The sequence below is a fragment of the Neofelis nebulosa genome, chromosome X, assembly GCF_028018385.1.
Source record: "Neofelis nebulosa isolate mNeoNeb1 chromosome X, mNeoNeb1.pri, whole genome shotgun sequence".
NCBI classification, from domain to species: Eukaryota; Metazoa; Chordata; class Mammalia; order Carnivora; family Felidae; genus Neofelis; species Neofelis nebulosa.
Genome location: NC_080800.1, coordinates 90,197,857 through 90,222,547, shown reverse-complemented (window position 1 = coordinate 90,222,547; position 24,691 = coordinate 90,197,857). Strand labels below are relative to the sequence as shown.

The 24,691-nt window shown below is 41.3% G+C and overlaps 1 protein-coding gene across 7 annotated transcripts in view; it reads right to left on the bottom strand.

Moving 5' to 3' along the window:
• TMEM164 (transmembrane protein 164) overlaps positions 1-24,691 on the bottom strand; it is a 173,666-nt gene that overhangs the window by 79,313 nt on the left and 69,662 nt on the right. For 6 of the 7 annotated variants that reach the window (XM_058712383.1, XM_058712384.1, XM_058712378.1 and 3 more), the window contains one exon: positions 22,432-22,481. Coding sequence is in view for 3 of the 7 variants with exons in the window: in XM_058712378.1 (XP_058568361.1) it covers positions 22,432-22,481 (50 nt within the window). In the remaining 4 variants the exon portion in view is untranslated. Of the gene's footprint in view, positions 1-7,193; positions 7,442-22,431; positions 22,482-24,691 lie in introns of those variants that run through there. The other variant, XM_058712381.1, reaches the window with a different exon arrangement.

The window sequence follows — 24,691 nt, the reverse complement described above, 5'->3', positions numbered from 1 at the left end:
TTACAATCTCACTTATATGTACACTATAAAAAACAAACAAACAAAAAAGACAAACTAAAACTGAGCAGACAGGTACAGAGAACAGATTGGTAGTTGCCAGAAGCAGAGAGTCAGGGTGGGCAAAATGGGTGAAGGTGGTCAAAAGGTACAAACTTCCAGTTATAAAATAAATAAGTGATGGGGGGTGTAATGTACAGCATGGTAACTATAGTTAATAATACTGTATTGTATATTTGAAGGCTGCTAAGAAAACAGATCTTAGAAGTTATCATCCCCAGGGCACCTGGATAGCTGAGGCGGTTAAACATCTGACTTCAGCTCAAGTCATAATCTCATGGTTCGTGAGTTCAAGCCCAGCATCAAGCTCCATGTTGACAGTGTGGAGCCTGCTTGAGATTCTCTCTTTCCCCCCCCCTCTCTCTGCCCTTCCCCCATACCTGCTCTCTCTCTTTCTCTGTCTCAAAATAAATAAACTTTAAAATGCTTTGAAAAAAAAGAAGTTATCGGGATGCCTGGGTGGCTCAGTCTGGCATCCGACTTAGGCTCAGGTCATGATCTCACAGTTCATGGGTTCGAGCCCCACGTCAGGCTCTGTGCTGACAGTTCAGGGCCTGGAGTCTGCTTCGGATTCTGTGTCTCCCTTTCTCTCTGCCCCTCCCCTGCTCACTCTCTGTCTCTCTCTCTCAAAAAATGAACAAACATTTTTAAAAAAGGAAGTTATCATCACAAAAAAACATATAACATATGTGTGGTGATGGATGCTAACTAGATTTATTATGTTTCACCATATATAAAAATATCAAATCATAATGTTGTACACCTGAAACTAATGTTTCAGTCAAATATATGTCATTAAAAAATTGCATTTGTCGTTAAAATCTTCTGAATAAGAAATCTCCAGACTCAGATGGTTTTAGTGACTAAGCTTATCAAATATTTATCCAATCTTGTCCAGAAAATAAAACAGGAAACATTTCTCAACTCATTTTATGAGGCATTACGCAGATAACAAAACCAGACAAATAAGGTTAAAAAAAAAAAAGAAAGAAATCCAATTTCCCTCATGAACACAGACACGAAAACCCACAGTAATATTTTAGCAAATCTAATGCAGCAATTTAAAATGAATAATATGCTGTGACCAAGTAGGGTTTGTCCTAGTAATGACAGGTTGGTTCAGTATTTGAAATTCAATTAAATTCCACCAAATTAACAGTGAAAAGAATACAAAGTACATGACCATAGCAACTGATACAGAAAAGACTTTTGCCACAATTCAACATGTATTCATGATAAAAAATACCAACAAGCTAGGCATAGTAGGGAACTTCCTCAACCTGAGAAAAAGACATCTGAAAAAAGGCCCAACATCATAATTCATGGTGAAGGACTGAAGACTAACATCAGGAACAAGACAAGGACACCCAAAATTTTGGTTTGTTACTCCACATTTTGTTTTCTACACTATTTAAGAGACTAATGCACGTTTAGGGGCACACACTGCATAAAGATGTAATTTTGTGATCAATATCTGAAAGGGGTAGGTGTGAAGCTATAAAGGAGCAGCATTTTGTATGTAATTTAAATTAAGCTAATATATGGGGCGCCTGGGTGGCTCAGTCGGTTAAGCGTCCTACTTCAGCTCAGGTCATGACCTCACGGTTTGTGAGATCGAGCCCCGCATCATGCTCCATGCTGACAGCGTGGAGCCTGCTTGGGATTTTTCTCTCTCCCTCTCTCTCTGCCCCTCCCGTACTCATGCGTTCTCTGTCTCAAAACAAATAAACTGTAAAAAAATTTTTAAAAAAGACAGAAATAGGCTGAAAGTGAAAAGATGGAAAAAGATATTCCATGCAAACGGTAACCAGAAAAAGAGAGCAGGGGTGGCGATACTAACATTAGATTCAATAGACTATAAATCAAAACAGCTTACAAGAGACAAAGGATAATATTATTTATTAATAAAAGTTTCAATACTGCAAAAAGATATAATAATTATAAACATTTACATACTTAATAACAGACCATCAGCATATACGAAGCAAAAACTAGTTGGAGACTTCAGTACTCCACTTATAATAGATAGAAGAGCCAGACAGAAGAGAAGCAAGGAAACAGAGAACCTGAACATCACCATAAACCAACTAGATCTAACAGACATATATATACAGAACACTTTAGCCAGCAACACCGAATTCATTCATCTCAAGTGCCCATGGGGCATTTTCCAGGAAAGACCATACTTTAGGCCATAAATTACGTCTCCATAGAGTCAAAAAGATAGATATCATTACAAAGTATCTTCTCTAACCACAACATGACCAGGTTAAAAATCAATAATGGCAATAAAATGGTAAAATTCTCTGATGTGTACAAATTAAATAATACACTCTTACACAACCAGTGGATCAAAGAAGAAATCACATGGGAAGTTAGACAATGAAATGCAAATCAAAATCCCAATTAGATACTATCTGACACCATTAGAATGGCTACTATCAGAATAAAAAACCACACAGAAAACAACAAATGTTGGCAAAGACGTGGAAAAACTGGAACTCTTGTACACCATTGGTGGGAATGTAAAATGGTGCAGCAGCTGTATAAAACAGATCAGTGGTTCTTCAAAAAAATTAAAAATAAAATTACCCTATGATCCAGCAATTCCATTTCTGGGTATATATAAAAAAGAGTTGAAAGCAGGGTCTCTAAGGAATATCTGTACACCCGTTTCATAGCGGCATTATTCACAATAGCTAAGAAGTGCGAGCAACCCAAGTGTCCATCAACAGATGAATGTATAAACAAGATGTGACATACACATACAATGGAATATTATTCTGTCTTAAAAAGGAAGGAAATTCTGACACAGGCTACAACACAGATGAACCTTGGGGACATGGTGTTAAGTGAAATAAGCTAGTCTCACAAAGACAAATACTGTAGGATTTCACTTCTATGAATCACCTACCCAGAGTAGTCGAAATCACAGAGACAGAATGTAGAAGGATGATGGCCAGAGGCCGGGGGGGGGGGGGGGGGGGGGAGAAGGAATGGGAGTTACTGTTCAATGGTTACAGAATTTCAGTTTTTGCAAGATGAAGGAGTTCTGGACATGGATGGTGGTGAGGGTTGTATAATACTGTGAATGTCCTTAATACCACTGAACTGTACTAAAAATGGTTAAGATGTGTATATATATATATATATATATATATATATATATATAATATACAAATATATATTTATATATACTATAGATAAATATTATACATAAAATATATATAATATATATACACACACAAATACAGTGAAAAATATTCATGGAACTATACACCAGAAAGTCAATTTTAGGGTATGATAATTAAATTTAAAAGTATATATGAGAGGTGCCTGGGTGGCTAAGTCAGTTAAGAGTCCTGCTTTTGCTTTTGGCTCAGGTCATGCTCTCACGGTTGTGCGATCGAGCCCAGCTTCAGGTTCTGCACTGGGTGTAGACCCTGCTTAAGATTCTCTCTCCCTCAAAGGAAACAAAACTAATATAAAAACAGGGAGGGGGACAAAACAGAAGAGACTCTTAAATATGGAGAACAAACAGAGGGTTACTGGAGGGGTTGTGGGAGGGGGGATGGGCTAAATGGGTAAGGGGCTTTAATAGGAATCTACTCCTGAAATCATTGTTGCGCTAAATGCTAACTTGGATGTAAATTAAAAAAATAAAATTTAAAAATTAAAAAAAAAAGATTCTCTCTCCCTCTCTCTCTGTCCCTCTTTGAGAGAGAGAGAGAGAGAGAGAGAGAGAGAGAGAGAGAGAGAGAGAATCCCAAGTAGGCTCTGTTCTTTCAGAGTGGAGCCCAACACGGGGCACAATCTGAGCTGAAATCAAAAGTCAGATGCTTAACCCACTGAGTCACCCAGATGCCCCTCACCACAGCTGCTTCTTACTAACCATATTGTTATATGTAGGTCTACTTCATGTTTTTCACTGCTATATATTATTCAATTATATATCAGAAGTCATTCTATACATTGTCATGTTCATGGACACCTGGATCTACTCTTTTCCCTTTAGCCAGAAACTGTCTTGAGATTTACTTTCCACAATTTGTATTATACAAATAGATCTGTTTCTACTATCTCAGAGCCCAGGGCCCTTCCACTCTGACCTGCTCTTTCCATTGGCCCGTGGGCTGAGAGTGGACACTTTCTGCCCACTTGCACTACAACCTGTCACATGTCACAGGAATTGTGGTCAGGATCATCCATTTTTTTAAACTGACGCATCAGAAAACAAAAATGACAAAAACTGCTGCATCTAGCTAGAGATCATACAAGTATTCAGTGTACTGCCTTGTTCACCTTTCTATATGTTTCAAATGTTTTCAGAATAAAAGTTGGAAAATACAACACAAGAAAAATAAACTATAATAAAAAGGCTTGGCTGGCTTTGCCTGTGCGCACAAAGAGATAGGACCCTTTATAGAGTATTAAAGATAGAACACAATACTGGTTGTAACGGGTGGTTTCCCACCTGCTCGCTCTGGACCCAATGGGGCCATACAACTGCAGAGGCTGCAGAACACTTTTTCCCATGAAGTCCAGAAAGTTGGCCAAAGCCCCTACGTGGAAGGCACTCAACTAATAAAAGGGGCTAGTTATCTGAATGCAGTTTTCATTCTCAAATTCTGCTTATCTGAATGCAAATAATTTTCATTCGCTGGGACCCTACTTCTAACAGTGAGGTAAGTACACAAGATGGTGAAGCAGCAAGACAAAACATATCCTGATTACTTAGTCTCTGATAGGATCCATGCTAAGTAATTAACCACCATTCAAGGAAGCAGCTACTTTTCACAGCATTCTTTCACAAATGAGGAAATGGAGGTTGACACTTTAAGCCTCATGAAGTGGCCAAACCACAACTATGTAACCTAAACCATCTATTTCCACTGCACTGTTTAAGGTTCCTTTAAAACATTATTCCTCAGGACACCTGGGTGGCTCAGTCGGTTAAGTGTTCAACTTTAGCTCAGGTCATGATCTCAGGGCTCCTGAGTTCGAGCCCTGCGTCAGGCTCTGTGCTGACAGCTCAGAGCCTGCAGCCTGCTTCGGATTCTGTGTCTCCCTCTCTCTCTCTCTGCCCCTCGCCCACTCATGCTCTGACTCTCTCTCTCAAAAATAAACATCAAAAAAAATTTTAAAAACACATTATCTCTCAAACCAAATGTCAAATAACAGGGCACTGTTTAAATATATCATATTGTATTCATCCAAATGATCAAATATCAAATACTATGCAGTCATTAGAAATCATATCAGAAGAATCCCTGGGGTGCCTGGGTGGCTCAGTCCGTTAAGCGTCCAACTCTTGATTTCAGCTCAAGTTATGATCTCACAGTTTCTTGAGTTCGAGCCCCAACTGGGGCTCTGCACTGACAGCTCGGAGACTGCTTGGGATTCTCTCTCTCCCTGCCCCTCCCCAACTCGTACTCGCTCTCTCTCTCTCTCTCTCTTTCTCTCTCAAAATAAATAAACTTTAAAAGAAAGAATATGCAATGACATGGGGAAACAATTATGGTATATTAACTCTGGATATATTACAAATCTAATCTTTGGAGAGACCTAGAATAATCCCAAATTTGTTTAAAAAATGGGTATGTTCTCACAGAGCACAGGTAGGACATAATGCCAACATATTAACAGAGGAATCCTCAGGTACTCTCATATATACCTACAGATCTTGCCCCAACCTCATCTGTTATGCTGTACTGCTTTTTTCTTTTTTTCCTGGAATTTCTTTTGCCCGATATATAGCACAGAAGACACCCAACTTAGCTTCCATAAGGACTGGGTGGGCTGACAAAGTAAAAAGAGGCCCAAAATGATCGGTCCCTGTTCTTCTGATGAATAATGCTTTCCACGCTTTCCCAGATGCAAAAAATTATCTGCGTCTTCAGCATTACTTTTACGAGGAAGTGTTATACATCCAAACACATGTTTAAAGGACAGGCTGCCCCAGAGGAAGATAAAAATAAATAAAATAAAATAAAATAAAATAAAATAAAATAAAATAAAATAAAATAAAATAAAATAAAAGCAGCCTCTGTTCCAGAAACTTTCAGAGAGATTTCGAGGAGAGGATTTGGTTGGGGTGATGAAAATAATCAGAAAACACGCGCTACGACTGTAGCAGCCAAAGCTCCCAAGAAAGAACAAAACTGAGTATATACACATGGGGAGGAAGGCAGTTTCTGGTGTGTTCGCAAGGGGAGGAGGTCTCTGAACAGCCCGAAGGCGTCTTCCCCCTTATAAGCATTAAGAAAGAATATGTATGGGGGTGCCTGGGTGGCTCAGTAGGTTAAGCACCCGACTTCGGCTCAGGTCATGATCTCACCATTCATGGGTTCGAGGCCAGAACCTGGAGCCTGGAGCCTGCTTTGGATTCTGTGTCTCCCTGTCTCTCTACCCCTCCTCAAGTTGCGCTCTGTCTCTCTCAAAAATAAATAAACATTAAAAAAATTTTTTTAAAGAAAGAACACATATGGATCCAAGGCAGCAAGCTGACAGTTATGGCCCCTCGGAAAGGAGACACCAGAGCAATAACATTCTGTAGAAGACCAGAAACTGGTCCCCTTGAATTGCTACTTGCTTACTATGGATTTGCTAGGTTCCTGGTGTTCCTCCTTTTGAATCTGCAGCATTCATATGTAGGGCTTTCTCTCCCTTGCCAACAACAGTCTTAATAAAGCTGTTCAGGTCAGAGACAGTCTCCCAAACACCCTTTCCAGTAATGAGTTCAAAGCTAAGCCAAAATGCAGCTACCTCGGAGGGGAAGGTGCCAAAAGGCTGCTCTGTTTGGGGTCCCAGAGCAGCTGATCCGTTGAGCGCTGCAAAAAGGGGGTGCTGAGACAGTACAGCCACTCCAAGACATTAAGACGCAAGAGGTTCAGCCTGAGCCCACCTCAACTCAGGACGGTCCTAGCAATCGCGAGTCTCCCTGCTCAAAGTCCTGCTGTTTAAAAATCTGCAAGTACAATACTGCGGGATCTAGAAAAAGAGAAGGTCACAGGGCTACTGAATACATGTAAGATCATGTGGCCCAAAGGCCAACAGGGCACCAGTCCCACAATGCCAAGATCACATGTCAGGCTGTCCTCATTCCCCTCACCCAGACCCATGCTTCCCTCACCTACCTTGGCTGGCGCCGGCCTACAGTCCTCCCTCCAGCCAGCAACGCGCCCCCTGCTCGCGGCAGCACAGATGAAATTTCATCTCATCTCCTTCAAAATCCTCTCCAGGCTGAGTCAGCAGATACTCATGACCAAATAATCCCACTTGCATCACACATCCACTCCTCTCCATGTGGACATGACAATGAGCAGATTTAAGGGTTTCCGCGGCGCTGGGGGCGGGAGAAGGGCCATCGTATACTTCCTGAGGCAGAAGACGTGAGCCAGCTCTCTGCTGTGCACTTTTCTTACAGGGCAGGGTGGGGGAAGAGGTCCCCCCCCATTCAGTCAGAGTCACTCTCTGAGGTGCCCCCAGCCCTGGCGGCACACACTTGGATAACCAGGCGCGTTAAGCCGTGAGCGCTCATAAGGCCGCTCTACTGTCTGATCATAACCCAAAAGCCAAGGAAATCTTAACAGCCACTCCCTTCTCTTTCATGTGGTCCTTCAAAATACCCCAGCTCAGACAGAGGAGAGTTCCAAAAGGCTGGATTCCTTGAGAGGCTCCCAGTCCCTTGGGAAATCAAGAATTTCGCTCTCTTCAAAAAAAAAAAAAAATACAGCAGCCAGGTTGCCAACAAGTAAGCTTAAAACTTAACAGGCTGACTGCACTCGAGAATGCTCTGTGGTGTTGGGATCCATGGAGACTGGGAAGGGGAAGTGAGTACATGCCACCACGTGGTGACAACACTCTCCTTCAGCCAGGATAACAGACCTGACAGAAACCAGGAAACTCCAAACCACCGCAGGACGGTCTGGGGTGGGGTGGGGGGATGTAACATACACGGCCCTTGATTTGCTAACTCGGCTCCAAGAACAGCATTAAACACACCAGAGACCTACTCCCCTGAGCAGATTCAAAACCCCGGTTGGACCTGGGGCTCTTTCAAGATCTTGGTCAAGCTGAGGGAGGCCAAGGCTAGCACGGGAAAGCAAGAGTCACCTCTCCACACCTCTTTCACACTGGTGAAAAAAGCGCCTTGGGGACTGAGATCAGCATTGTTTCCCAACCAAACAGCCCTGGGCCAGGGCCTCCAGCCGACAGGCCAAAAAGCTATGATCTTCCAGCCCCAGCCCCAGCAAGAGACCACGTCATCTACAGGAAGCATCTACAGGAAGCATCGCAGGTCTTACCAAGAAGGAAGCACTGGCTGGCTTTTAAGTTGCCTCGGGAGTAGAAAATCCCTAGTCTGAGCCTTATGCCAAAAAGCGTGACTATGAACTCTGTGTCTCTCTATCCCTAAAGACCATGAGATGATGTCACCAGCATGAATTGCAGTTACCCAGAACCCTGCCCCACTCACTAAGGTATTCCTAAACAATGTCACCGTCCTACTGGATACGTTTAATTTCTTCCTCTCTCCCTCCTCTCTTTCTGTGTACTAGATTTTTTAAATATTTATTTATTTATTTTTGAGAAAGAGAGAGAGAGGGAGGGAGAGAAGGAAGAGAAAGAGACAAAGAATCCAAAGTAGGCTCCAGGCTCTGAGCTGTCAGCACAGAGCCCGACGCAGGGTTTGAACCCACAAACAGTGAGATCATGACCTGAACTGAAGTCTGACACTCAGCCGGCTTAGCCACCCAGGTGACCCTGCGTACTAGATTTCATTGCTCTAAACTCAAGGTCAGCCAAAGTAGGGTCATCCTGTTATGTGTGGGTTTTTTGGGGGATGTGGTAAAATATATGTATCATAAAATTTACCTTTTAACCGGTTTTTTTTTAAGTTTCTTTATTTATTTTGAGAGACAAAGTGTGAGTCAGGGAGGGGCAGAGAGGGGGAGAGAGAGAGAGAGAGAGAGAGAGAGAGAGACAGAGAGAGAGAGAATCCCAAGCAAGCTCTGCACTGTCAGTGCAGAACCCGACATGGGGCTTGAACCCATGAACCCTGAAATCATAGTGAGCCGAAATCAAGAGTTGGACACTCAACCAACAGAGCCAGCCAGGTGCCCCACCATCTTAACCATTTTAAACTATACAGTTCAGTGACATTACATACATTCACATTGTTATACAACCATCACCTCCATCCAGCTCCAGAATGTTTTCATCTGGTTGTCCTATTTTTTGTAAATAAAGTTTTATTGGAACACAGCCAAACCCACTCACTTAGGTAATTATGTATGTTGCTTTCATGCTACTAAAAGTTATGTAGCTAAAATACAGGTCATATGGACCACAACATTCAAAATATTTATCTGGCTCATTACAGAAAAAGATTGCCAACCTCTGCTATGAACCAAGATATACACTGAATTTCTAGTTTAAAACAGCACTTGGCTAACAGCCAGTAACATAGTTTCTCCCAGCTTTCCACTAAAATTCCTAAGACAGAAAAAAGAGAAAAGACCCTCAAATCACTGAAAAATTAGACTGATGGTCATCATCCCATTCATTACGAGAATCTGGAAGAAATCTCCACTAATGATAAGGCAAGTGCCAAGATGCGGAAAAAAAAAATCTGAGGCCAATGCATGCAGCAGAAACCTGAACCAGATCAGGAGCACACGGAGTCCTGCCACTGTGGGCTTCATAGTTTAGAAATCGAAGAGTTCATCGTAACCAGCAAACTGGACAGGCACACCTCCACTAGATGACTACTGCTTTCCAAGGAAGTCGACAACTCTCCAAACTGGTCTACATGCATCTGGAGGCTGATTCCCACTCTCTGAAATGAAAAGGCCTCAAGTGATGGCTTTGGGGCTCGCACACCATGTCATGAGAGTTAAGAGTCTGCCCAAGTAATGTGTGTGGGAGGCGGCAGTTTTTCACATGCTGTTACCAAAGAATGCAGCGGTAGGGGTAAGTGATTCCGCACAGGTCCAGTAGAACCCACTAGATGAAGCTGCTACCCACTGGCAAACAGGCTAGAAGCTACGGACATCCACCTGCCACTGAGAGAGAAGCTGAGAAAGGGTTCTATCCAATATCAAAAAGAACATGAGAACAGTCCAAGGCAATCAACGGATGCTATCTTGAGCAAAATAATAAATAAATCCTCCTTTGTTTTTTTAATGTTTATTTATTTTGAAAGAGACAGAGAGAGAGAGAGAGAGCACACCAGGGAGAGGCAGAGAGAGGGAGACAATCTCAAGCAGGCTCCATGCTGTCAGCGTGGAGCCTGACATGGGCCTTGAATATGCATAAACATACCCAAGAAACAGCATGGTTCCTCTGAAAGCCTCTGGCAGCAGAAGTGCATATCATTCTGAAGTCTTGGAGGAAGGACAAAAGTCTGAATTTAGTGTCTGAGCCAGAAGAAGTATTTGACAAAACTGCATCCTCGATAGAATATGAGAAAACATGGACTCTCCGAAACAGGTATGGAATGCCATCAGAATAAAACATACTGAGAAGGAGGGGCGCCTGGCTGGCTCAGTCGGGGGAGCATGTAACTCTTGATCTTGGGGTCATGAGTTCGAGCCCCACATTGGGAGTTGAGATTACATAAAAAAAAAACAATGAGAAGGAAAGACAACAAATTGGGGAGAAAAGAGAGCTTAGTAAAGCAAGGAAGAGTTAGGAAGAAATTAAGATTGTAGCAGCAGAATTAAATACCACACTAGAGATGGCAAAGAGCAAAATCAATCAAATTCATAGTATGGAAGCCAATTCTGAATCTCTCCCATGCATGCACAGTAAAAGGAAAGGTGACCTTACAAATCCAACAAAGGTTGTTATTAAGAAATCTATTCATTTAACATACCAAATGGGGAGGTAAAGGAGAAAACCCAAATGAACCTCTCAATAGATTCTTAAAAATCATTGGCTAAATTAACTACATTCAACAACCATTCCTGATTTAAAAAAAAAATTGGTAATTTAAGGATTAAGAGAATTCCTTAACATTATAAAGGAAATCTAATCTAAACCAACAACCACCATTCAAGGCAACAGTGAAACACTAGAAACATTTTCATGAAAATCAGAAGCGGGGCAAGAATTCCTGCCAGTACCACTATTATTTAACACTGTTCTAGAAGTTACAGGCAATACAATGAGGCATCAAAGGGGGGACGGGTATATTTGCTCTTTAAAAGGAGATAAGGGGGGCAGCTGGGTGGCTCACTTGGTGGAGCATCTGACTCTTGATCTCAGCTCAGTTCATGATCTCACAGCTTGTGAGATCAAGCCCCGTGTCGGGCTCTGTGCTAACAGCATGGAGCCTGCTTGAGATTCTCTCTCTCTCTCTCTCTCTCTCTCTCTCACTCTCTCTGAAAATAAACAAATAAACTTAAGAAAACAGAGAAGTAAGATTACCATCTGGGCATTGATGCCATTAATTTCCAAAATAACCCAAGTGAAGCAATAAAAATCTATTAAAATAGTAAGCACAGTGGCCAAATATAAAATAAACATGTATAATCAAAATCTTTCCTATGTACCAGTAAGAACTACTTTGAAAATGTAAGAAATAAATTACATCATAAACTACAAACTGTTCAGGAATGACTCTGGTGAGAAATAGGTAGGATATGCATGCACATACCCTTAAAGAACATAAAAGAAAGCTTGGCTATATGAACTAATGTACCACGTGTTTTCCTATCTGGACAGACTCTGTATTATAATGGTGTTAATGGAATTTTAGGCTTCAAGTCATTCCAATCAAAATGAATACAATTTGAAGGAGAATCTGACCAAAAAAAACATCCTGAGTTCATTTGGAAGGAAAAAAAAATGGTTCAGACTAGCTAAGAAAAAAAGCGTGGGTAAAGTAATAGGCTATGAACAACGGCAAAGAGAAATCTGGCCTGCTAGCTGTTGCAAATACAAGAGTATTAAAATGGTGAAGGACCCTGGATGCCTGGGTGGCTCAGTCGGTTTAGCGGCTGACTTCCGCTCAGGTCATGATTTCACAGTTCATGAGTTCAAGCCCCGCATCAGGCTCTGTGCTGACAGCTCGGAGCCTGGAGCCTGCTTCAGATTCTGTGACCCCCCCTCTCTCTGTGCCCCTCCCCTGATCTCACTCTGTCTCTCGCTCTCAAAAATAAGTAAACATAAAAAAATCAAAAAATAATACAACGGTGAAGGACCCAAAAAAGATGTCAATGGAATAGCAAAACAAGCCCCCCATATAAATCCTAGCATGCATAAGAATTTAAGTGCACAACAGCAATAATCATAGGGAAACAGTCATTCAACAAACAGTGCTCCAAAAAATGACAATTTGAGGAAAAATATAAATTATATCCCTACCACATACTATTCACAAAATGAATTTTCAATGAACTGACAGCTAGATATTTTGTAAAACAATTAAAAATCCAGATTGCCTATCTGATCTTTGGAGGGGGGGCAGATTTTCAGGCATAAAAACACCAGAAGAAATGACCATTGTCTGAAGGCAGTTTGGAAACCCATCAACGTGTCCAATACAAACATCAACTGTACATCAAAAGCATCATCAACAAGTTAGAAGACAATCTGGGAAGAACATTTCCTACGAAGGTGATAAAGGATTAATATTCTATATACAGATGATGCATGCAGATCAGTGAGAAGAGAAACACCCCCATGTAATAACTGGGCAGAGAACACGGAGTGGCAATTCACAGATTAAAATATATAATGAGTAATAGGCATGATATGTATAGGTTTGGAATTTTCTATAATGAAATTTGAAGGGAAAAAATGGAGGAAAAGGGCAGGGAGAAAGAAAATGAGAAGCCACTAGGGAGATGAGGGGGAGAACTGGGTAGGTTTGCAAAAGGGGGTCTTATGTATGAAGAACCTGTGATCCATCCATAGATGAATGGATAGAGAAGATGTGCTATAGATACACAACAGAATATTACTCAGCCATCAAAAAGAATGAAATGTTGCCACTTGTGACAACCCAGATGGACCTAGAGGGTATTATTATGCTAAGTCAAAATAAGTCAGAAAAAGACAATTACCGTATGATTGCGCTTACATATGAAATCTAAAAATTAACGTAAAGAAACCCGAAAAAAATCAGAAACTGACTCATACACACGAAGAACATACTGGTGGTTGCCAGAATGGAGGAAGGTAGGAGGGTCGGCAAGACAGGTAAAGGGGATTAAGAGGTACAAACCTGCAGTTATAAAATAAATATAAGATATGGGGATGAAAAGTACAGCAGAGGTAATATAGGCAATAATATTGTAATGACTTTGTATGGTGACAGATGGTAACTCACTTACCCTGATGAGCATTTTATCACATATATAATTGTTGTATCACTATGCTATATACCCAAAATTAATATATGTCAATGATACTTCAATTAATTAATCAATTTTGAGAGAGATTGATGAATTAATTAATTAAGAACCTGTGAGGCAGGCTGGTTCATATTATGGGACTGGGGATGTACGATCAAGGTAATTGGGACAGGTAACTTTTTTGAAGTCAGTAGCAGGATCGTAAGCGCAGAAAGATCTCTAAGAATATCGTCGTTTTTCTCAAACCCGAGTGAGAGGAAGAATTCCAGGGCTTGGATACTGAAGGTACTGGGATATGGCTCTTCAGGAAAGAACCACTCAAAACAGCCAAACGAGTAAAAAGAGAATGGCTCAGATTCAAGGAGACACAGAACAGTGCTGCAAGCATACACACAACACAACAAGCGATCCTGGTTGCTGCTATATGAGCATTCACGGAGACGAGGAGCCAAGAATAGAAGGGAGAAGAAGCCTTCAGAAGCCACATGCTGCCAGGCTGGAATTCTAGGAGTAATAGATACTGGAGAGCAAAAGATTACCACACCAGAGGTTGCAGTGGTGGTGGGCCAGATAGAAACCCCTTCCAGCCCCAGCTCCAGACTCCGCATACATGCTTTCTGCTGAGGAAGCCTCCTTAGCTGCAGACTTAGCAAGTCACACGTCCACAGAGGGGCACATAAATGAAGCGCTCTGGGACCCAGCCAGAACACTGGGGAACCGCCATTCCCTCTTGTCAAGTGCACCATGGGTACCCGGTGGAGGATCCTGCCCCTTCTCCACCCCAAAGAGAATTGCCAGCCCCTGCCCAGCATGGGGCGTGCGGACCGCTGGCCACACCATACCCTTTTCCTGCAGTGTCCGGGCACGCCTCCAAGAAGAACACGCCAGCCTTGGCTTAGCTGGGAAGCAGACAAACTCATGCTTGGCTGGCACAGCCAAGGGCCAATAGAAAAAAACAAGAGTTGGGTATATAGTGCTACTCACTGAAACCTACAGAACACGCTGGCATAAAGACCACAGTGGTGCCCGTCTGTGTACACTGACATTTGAGGAATTTTAACTAGGATGCTTTCATGGCTTTAACTCCTTAAATAATAATAGGATAGCAGAAAATATTCACTTAAGCAACATAAGGTAGTGATTAAAAGCACTGGTGCTGGAGTCAGGGACACATTGGATCAAATCCCACCTGTACCGCTTACAAGCCACTTAAGTCACTTCAACTTCCTGAGCCTCTGTTTTCTTGATGTAACTGGGGATACTATTTGTACCACCCACACAGGTCTGCTGGGAGAATGGAATGAGATAATCCACGTTAAGTGTTTCCCACCATGCCTAGGCACACGATAAGCCTGATTACGAACATTAGCAGGAAAGGAAGAATGGGAATCCTGGTTTTCCACTCTGTAATGTCAGCCATGCTCTCTAAGATCTCTTGGTCCCAAATGGTTGACTTTTGTGTGAATAACATAGTCCCTATCTCACAGCATTACGTGAAGGATTAGATGAGGCTGTTCCAGACAAAGTACTTTGAAAACAGTCATGACCTATACTCATGTAAGGTGGAGTTATTAAGAACTATTTCCCAGGGGGGGCACCGGGGTGGCTCAGTCGGTTAAACATCCGACTTCAGCTCGGGTTATGATCTCGCAGGTTTTGAGTTCGAGCCCCACGTAGGGCTCTGTGCTGACAGCTCGGACCCTGGAGCCTGCTTCGGATTCTGTGTCTCCTCCTCTCTCTGCCCCTCCCGTGCTCATGCTCTGTCTCTCTCTGTCTCTCAATAATAAATAAATGTTAAAAAAAAATTTTTAAAAGAACTATTTCCCAGGGGCGCCTGGGTGGCTCAGTCAGTTAAGCGTCTGACTTTGGCTCAGGCCATGATCTCACGGTTACTGGGCTCAAGCCCCGCACTGAGCTCTGTGCTGACAGCTCAGAGCCTGGAGCCTGCTTTGCATTGTGTGTGTCTCTCTCTCTTTCTCTCTGCCCCTCCCCAACTTGTGCTCTCTCTCAAAAATAAATAAATAGGGACACCTGGGTGGCTCAGTCGGTTAAGTGTCCGACTTCGGCTCAGGTCATGATCTCACGGTCCGTGGGTTCAAGCTCCGTGTCAGGCTCTGTGCTGACAGCTCAGAGTCTGGAGCCTGTTTTCGATTATGTATCTCCCTCTCCCTCTCTGCCTCTTCCCCACTCATGCTCTGTCTCTCTCTCTCTCTCAAAGATAAACAAACATTAAAAACAATTTTTTTAATAAATAAACTTTTTTTTTTTTTCAAAAAGAGCTATTAGGGCACCTGGATGGCTCACTCGGTGAAGTGTCCGACTTTCCCTCAAGTCATGATCTCACAATTTGTGGGTTCAAGCCCCTCATCGGGTGGGCTCTGTGCTCACAGCTTGGGGCCTGAAGCCTGCTATGGATCCTGTGTCTCCCTCTCTCTCTCTGCCCCTCACCCACTTGTTCTCTGTCTCTCTCTCGAAATTAAACAAACATTAAAACACAATTTTAAAAAGAACTATTTTTAACTTCACACTGCATGTAATATTTCCACACAATGGAATAATATGCACCAAAGAAAAAGTATGTGCATGATAAAAACTTGGATGGATCTGCAAGGAATTATAAGTAAAAAACAAAAACAAAAAAACCCCACAAAAAACAGCCAATCCCGAAGATAATATAGCATTCTTAAAATAACAAACGTTTGGACATGGAGAACAGATTTGTTGCCAGGGGTCAGGGACAGGGTACAGGTAGGAGAGTACTGACTGTGGCTACAAAAGGGCAATAGGAGAGGCGCCTGAGTGGCTCAGTCGGCTAAGTGTCCAAACTCAACTCAGGTCATGATCTCGTAGTCTGTGAGTTCAAGCCCCATGTCAGGCTCTGTGCTAACAGCACAGCCTAGAGCCTGCTTTGGATTCTGTGTCTCCCTCTCTCCTTCTCTGCCCCTCCCCTGCTCACACTCTGTTCTCTCTCTCTCTCTCTCTCTCAAAAATAAGTAAGTTAACATTAAAAAAAATTAGCTAAAAAAAAGGGCAACAGGAAAGATCCTCATAGTGATAAAACTGCTCTGTACCTCAACTGTACCAATGTCAATATCGTGGGTGTCATACTGCATTACAGTTTTGCAAGAGGTTACCACTGGAGAAAACTAGGTGAAGGGTACACAGGATCTCACCATTTTTCTTACAACTGCACCTATATTATGATATGATATTCATTATATTATATAATTATCTCAAAGTATAAAACTTTAATTTTAAAATATATGGATGATGAGTTTAACAAAATGGGGGAAATGTGATATTAAGTAAACAAAAGCAGAATAGAAAACAATATTTAAAGAAGGTAGAAACTCGGGGCGCCTGGGTGGCTCAGTCGGTTGAGCGACTGACTTCGGCTCAGGTCACGATCTCACAGCTCATGGGTTCAAGCCCCGTGTCGGGCTCTGTGCTGACAGCTCGGAGCCTGGAGCCTGCTTCGGATTCTGTGTTTCCCTCTCCCTCTGCCCTTAACCCACTCGCATTCTGTCTCTGTCTCTCTCAAAAATAAATAAACATTAAAAAAATAATAAAAATAAAGAAGGTAGAAACTAAAGGAATAAATACATCTTTTTACCGTGTGTGTGTGTATAAACTATATCTAAAACCAGATTCTATAACTCAACCACAAAATAAAGTACTTATTAACCTAACTAAACTATAATAATGAAAACAAAAACAGACAAGACTAAACCCAAAAAAGAAGACAGGACTACAGATGAGGAGATAGTTTTTTAAATTATCAAAAATAAGAGGATACTACATGCTCCACTAAATTCATGGCAACAAATCCGAAAACTCAGAAGAAATGAGCAACTTTCCAGTAAAATACAAATGACCAAAACTGACCCAAAAGATCTGAGTAGGTGAATTACCATAGAAGACACTGGAAAGGTGGTTAAGGGTGTACCAACAGAAAAAGGCAGTAGGACCAGATGGACTTCACAGCTGAGTTTTACCTGACCTTAAAAAAAAAACAAAACAAAACTTCTAAACCAACAACAAAATAAAGAAAAAAAGAAAAGAAAAAGCATGTTAAAAAATAAACAAAAATTAAGAACACATAATTTCTAAGGGTAATTAAATTGTTCCAGGCCAGACAAAGAGAAGAAGTATGCTGCAATTCAATTTTAATCCTTACCCCTGATGAAAAAAATCCCCCAAAATGACTCCCATCTCACTTATGAATACTGAGACAAGGGTTCTAAATATACGATTGATAGGAGTGCCTGGGTAACTCAGTTGGTTAAGCATTAGACTTCAGCTCAGGTCATGATCTCACACTCCATGAGTTTTGGCCCCGCGTGGGGCTCTGTGCAGCTCAAAGCCTGGAGCCTGCTTTGGACTCTGTGTCTCCCTCTCTCTCTGTCCCTCCCTCGCTCATGCTTTCTGCCTCAAAAATAAATAATAAAATAAAAATAATAAATAAAGGATTGACAAATGGAATCCAGCAATGTATCAAAATAATATAACACGAGCAGCAGGACTTACTTCAGCATGTAAGAGTAGTTCAAAACCAGAAAATTTATGAACACAGGTCACTGTATCAAAAAGTTAAATGGAAAACAAAATACTCAACAGACATAGAAAAGCATTTGAGGGGCACCTGGGTGGTTCAGTCGGTTGAGCATCTGACTTCAGCTCAGGTCATGATCTTGCGCAATTCGTGAGTTGCACTGTCAGCACAGAGCCCACTTTGGATCCTCTGTATTCCTCTCTCCCTTTCTCACTGCCCCTTCCCCACTTGCACACATGCATGCACAGGCACGTGCACTCTCTCTCTCTCAAAAATAAATAAACATTTTAAAAAATTATAAGAGGGGCGCCTGTGTGGCTCAATCAGTTAAGCACCAGACTTCAGCTCAGGTCACGATCTCACAGTTCGTGTGTTCGAGCCCCGCATCCAGCTCTGTGCTGACAGCAGGGAGCCTGGAGCCTGCTTCGGATTCTGTGTCTCCCTCTCTCTGCCCCTCCCCAGCTCGTGCTCTCTCTCTGTCTCTCTCTCTCAAAAATAAATATTGAAAAATTATAAAAAATAATTTTAAAAATTGTAAGAAAAAAGCATTTGATAAAACGCAGGAACTGTTTTCTTGGAAAATCTCTAAGTTAATGCAGCATTTACATGCAATAGACTATTTAACATACACCAACAGCAAACAGGGAGAAACACAGAGAACAACTCCATTTAAGATCAGTTTTACAGGGATGCCCAGGTGGCTCAGTCAGTTAAGCGTCTGACTTTGGCTCAGGTCATGATCCCGTGGTTCGTTCGAGCCCTACATAGGGCTCTGTGCTGACAGCTGAGAGCCTGGAGCCTGCCTCAGACTCTGTGTCTCCCTCTCTCTCTCAAGAGTAAACATTAAAAAATTTTTTACAAAAAAGATCAGTTTTATACACAGCGGCCCACCAGCACCATTTTTACTTAACTCTGAGTTTCAAGCAAAAGCAATAACCGAAGAAAATAGCTGGTATAACCACTGGAGAGACAGCATAAAATGAAAATTAATTTTACCAAAACTAACAAGAGGATCTGGTAGGATGGCTGGACCTGAGAACTACTGCTAAAATCAACAACCTTCTTCTAGCAAGAAGCAGTTAGGAATGGAAAGGAGAACATTCTTCAACTCATCAGGGACAGAAAAGCTATTAATTCTTTAGGAATAAATGTATGAAGAAAGGCACAAAATGAGATCTGAACAGATGGAAAGAAATACCATTTCTTCGATGAAAAGACCTACATAATTTTCAAACATCAGTTCTCACAAAACTGAAATATACATTTAATGCAATTCTAATTAGAATCTAAATAGGGCTGATGGGGAGGGTTGAATAAAAGTGACCTTAAAATTTACATGTAAGAAAAAAATGCCAATGAATAGCCAAGAAAAATATTTTTATGCTAACAAATCAACAAAATCATTTAAGTAATCAAATCAACATGTTTGAGTAGACAGATATATAAAACAGAATAAAGGATCCAATGAATGAATCCTTATATATGAGAAGTTTAGTAGGTAACAAAAATGGTAGTTCAGTTCACAGAGAAAAATAGGAATTATGTAATATATCATGCTAGTACAACTAACTAGCCATCTTTAAGAAAATCATCTTAACCAAGACTGGGAACCCAGAAGCTATAATAATATTTGAATGTGAAAAAATGTAAAAAATCACACAGAAAAACATACTATCAGCCAAGTCAGTACATACAGATCAGGGAAAGATATCTATAATGATGCCGATAGGCAAAGGGCCAATATCTAAAATATACAAAGAAGTCTTACAGGGGCGCCTGGGTGGCGCAGTCGGTTGAGCGTCCGACTTCAGCCAGGTCACGATCTCACGGTCCGTGAGTTCGAGCCCCGCGTCAGGCTCTGGGCTGATGGCTCGGAGCCTGGAGCCTGTTTCCCATTCTGTGTCTCCCTCTCTCTCTGCCCCTCCCCTGTTCATGCTCTGTCTCTCTCTGTCCCAAAAATAAATAAAAAACGTTGAAAAAAAAAATTTAAAAAAAAAAAAAAAAAAAAAAAACAAAGAAGTCTTACAAATGAAGAAAAATCTAAACAACCCATAAGAAATGGGCAGATGGTATGAACAGACAATTCAAAGAGCTAATTTAATTGGATAAAAAAATGTGAGATAATACTGAAATTCATTAGTAGCCAAGGAAATACATCCATTAAGTTGTCAAAATTATAAGAGTCATAACACCTTATGCTGGAATGGATGTGAAGAAAGTAATCATCTCATGTATTACATATAAGAGGGAAAAGCGACTTATAACAGCTGGTTTTTGTATATCAAAATGGAAAAATCTATTAACATAAATATATATTTATATGTAAACATTCGTGTTTGTGTGTGTGTATAAATTAAAAGCACCAGTATATAAGGGCATATGTACAATGATGTTGATTTCAGCATTGATTATAGTGGCATCATTCTGGAAAGAACACATGTAAACATTCATTAATAGAAGAATGGCTACGGTAGGGCGCCTGGGTGGCTTGGTCGGTTAAGTGTCCGACTTTGGCTCAGGTCATGATCTCACGGTCCGTGAGTTCGAGCCCCACGTCGAGCTCTGTGCTGACAGCTCAGAGCCTGGAGCCTGTTTCAGATTCTGTGTCTCCCTCTCTCTCTGCCCCTCCCCTGTTCATGCTCTGTCTCTCTCTGTCTCAAAAATAAATAAACATTAAAAAAAAAAATTTAAAGAAGAATGGCTACGGGTGCCTGGCTGGCTCAGTTGGTAGAGCATGCAATTCTTGATTTCCGGATTGTAGGTTCAAGCCCCATGGAGGGTGTAGAGATTATTAAAAAATAAAAATCTTTAAAAAAAAGAAGAATGGCTACATAAGTTGTGTATCCATGAAATATTTGGCAGTTTTGTGAAAGAATAAGGTATACCAGTAAACTTTGATAGATTCCCATGAGATATCGCTGAGTGAAAAAGCAAGATGTATTACAGTATATATAAGATTCTATGTTTGTAAAACAATCAATGAACACCAACAGCAAAACATTCCAAAACCCCTGTGTGTCAGTGTGCACATGCATGCATGTATGTGTACATACCTATGAGCAAAGAAAAAAAAAACAGAAGGCTACATACTGGTTTGGTAATATGCAGGTGTGGAAAGGTAGAGGTAGGAGCCGAACAAAATAAAGAAAATTAAAAAAAAAATAACCACTATAAAAAAAAAGATATCTAGCAATAATGTTTATGTATTTTCATATGCATACATGTATAAGGAAATTGAATTAAATTTAGAAAAGATATAGTAAGAATTCTAAGTATGATCTCTGCTTATTTAAAAAAAAAGCGGTAACTGAAATTATTTCTTGGTGGTAGATTAAGGGTGATGCTTATTTTCTTCTTTATGTGTCTCTGTATTTTCTATAATGAAAATTGTTACTTTAATAATAATGAAATAAAACCAATAAATGTTACTTTCAAAACATTACACTGAAAAATTGAGCTCATTTTGGGAAATCAAGGGAGGGAAACAGGGCTAAATAGCCTTCCATTTCGGGTACAAGAAATCAGGATCCATTTGCCCTCATCCAGCAGAAAGCTACTCACCTAAGGCAAGAGACTAAGTGGCTATTCCAAGGAGCTGTTTGAAGCAGCAAATGGGGTATATTTCCCCCTACCTAACACATTAACGACTTAAGTAAATCAGAAAGCCATTCACACCACTCTCAATTACCCAAAGATCTACTGGGCCCCTTACTTCCTGTCTCTTCCCTCTGGCCTATGGCCATTTCACTGCTCAGGAACAGCTCCAAAATGGGGGCCAGGGAAGGGGGAAAGAGATGAAATTAATTCGGTCGATTTAGCTTCTCATTAGCAACTCCACTTGAGAAGTGAGATGGTCACAACTCATGGTTAAAAGGAGGGTTCCGGGACTCTTGACAATTTCACTGAAGCCAATTTGCCTTCAGATAAACATGATTTGCCTACAATACACTTTAATGGATTTGATGCTTGCTATTTTTAAGAAAGTCAGAACTTGTAATAAGGTGCTATTTTTCTCTCCTCACTTTAAACTTTTAAGAAAAAAAAACCACAGAAACATACGAACAAAGGGCTTCGAAGTGAAGGACCATATCCTCAGTGGAGCAGCTGGACCACAGTGCGATGATTCTTGAGAGGAGGGAAGCTGTCTGGCCCCCCAGCATGCTCTCAAGAGAAATTGTAGGAAGCCAGCAATCTTCCAAGGGAGCAGGCCTTGGCCATAAACCATCACCACAAAACACTCACTAAAAAGGACTTGTCAGGGCTTGACAAAAGCCAAGTCTCTCCATATCAGATCTCCGTGTTTCACTCTACAAAAGCCTCGTAGACTTTTGTCCCTTGGGAAGCCCCCAGACAAAGTGGTGCAAGCCCAAGATGTTCCCACAGATGTGCTCACATGCTTTGTCATGAAACACAATGTTCGGAATCGCAATGGCAACAGAGCAAAAAACAATTGTCTCTTACTTGAACACGACGATAGCTCCAGGACACGGAGGGCAGGCCAAGAGAAAGATCTGCAAGTAAAAAAGAATTAGGAATGGTTATCATGAGGAATACTGTACACAGTTAGAAAATGTTAGTTCATTAATAATAGTAGTAACGGTAATAACAGTACCAATAAACAACCAAACTCTAACACAAAAAATGCAATATAAAAACTTAGAGAGGCAAGCAGGTGGTCTTCTACACGTACTTCTGTTTGCACAGGCATCTAGGTATGTGGATACGTCTGGGTGTGTGCGTGCGTGTGTGTGTGTGTGTGTGTGTGTGTGTGTGTGTGTGCGTGAGACTGGCAGAAAAGGGATACAGATAGAGACTGAGGGAATGTTTAGGGACAAGGTAGGAAAAGCCTTTTTTAGACCCTTATAGCCTCTAGAACACTTCCTCTTGACCTCTAGAGCAGGACTCAATTTTTCAACCCTTCAGTGTCAATATGATCCAGCAGCCAGTCTGAGAAGCTTTTAACCCAGGGCAAACAAAAATATATCCTATGAATGGGACAAAATACGCAAATGCCATCTGGTTTGCCTCCCATGGGGGAAGGTAGAGTAATCAATACCCAGCACTGCCAGATTTAGCAAATAAAAAATACAGGAGGCCAAGTTAAATTTGAATTTCAGATAAACAATGAATAATGTTTTTGTGTAAGTATGTTCCATGCAATATTTAGGATATACTTATATAAACACATTATTCATTGTTTATCTGAAAAACTCAAATCTAACTGTGCCTCCTGTATCCTATCTGGCAACTCCACCAATATGGCCACCCCCAGGCTCCAAACCTCCCTTTGATTTTGAAGGGGAGCAAATTTTGCCACCCTGAAATATGTCTCTTTGGCATAAGGATGATTTTAAGTTGGTTATTTTTTAAGAAACAGTAGACATAGGAAAAGCTCTGAAAAGTGAGAAGTTTACCCTTCTGTAGGAGACACGTACATTTATAAGGGAAATCTCCACTTCTAAGAATGGCTCCCCCTCTGTACCAGGAAAAGGAGGATGATTCAGACTCTAGAAAGTCTTATCAATGGAGAAGACTCTGACCTCAACCTGCATAATGACCTTACCCTTGATCACCGTGCTCTTCCTGGTCTCTTCCCATAATTGACCTTCTGCCCTACACCAGCCCCACCACCCAACATCTTTCTTCTGTCTCTAAGGCTGGAGATGGTATCTAAGGTGATGGCTTGGGCCATTCCAGGGAGTTACTCAGTTTTCTTGGGTCTCTCCCATATATGCGGGAGGGACATACACATGCTATGAAATTTCCATTTGTTTTTCTCCTGCTAACTGGTCTTTTATTATGTGGCGGGGGTGGGGGAGGGGGTGGTAGCAGCCAAGAATCTAGAAGGGTAGAGGGAAAATTATTTTTCCTTCCCCACATTTGACTGGCTTATTTCTAACCATGACCAGGTAGTTCTATGCTTCTATTCCCCTCCCGGGGCAAACCAAATGAAAAAGAACCTCGTCCAGGGCGTCTGGGTGGCTCAGTTGGTTAAGCTTCCAACTTTGGTTCAGGTCAAGATCTCATGGTTCATGAGTTTGAGTCCTGCATCGGGCTCTGTGCTTACAGCTCAGACCCCAGAGCTTGTTTTGGATTCCGTGTCTCCTCTCTCTCTCTGCCATCCCTCCCCTACTCATGCTTTGTCTCTCTCTCTCAATAATAAATAAACATTAAAAAATTTTTTTAAAAAGAACCTTGTCCTTCTAAGAGACAAATCAGTCCCATGCTGCTTGGTTTGACCTAGGCTGGGGTTACAGAAAAACATGTGACAGTTTGACCTTCATCAAAGCAATGATTCTCAAGAGGGACAAAGAAACCCCTGCAGAGCTCTTGTTAAATATGCAGATTTCTAGCTGCCCCATTAGGAATGCTGACTCCAAACGTCTGGGACTCCAGGAATCTGCATGTTTAACAAATGCCCAGGGAGATCCAACCACTCATGGCAACCAGATAAGATGACATTCAGCAGGACTAAGGATTAATGAAAGAACGAAACACATGTTGGTGGAGTTCCTTCCTCTACAGTGATTTATTGGTATGGTTTGCAAAGTAATTGATCTGTGTTCCTATCTTGTTGTAAGCATTTATTTAGAAAGCTTATCTGCATTATGCACTTGTTTGGCTTACATGTATATACATTAGCATTTGGCTCTTTGGTTCTCTCAAAATCTACATTTAGAAGTAAATGGTACTATAAGCAAAGTCACAAAGAAAGATACCT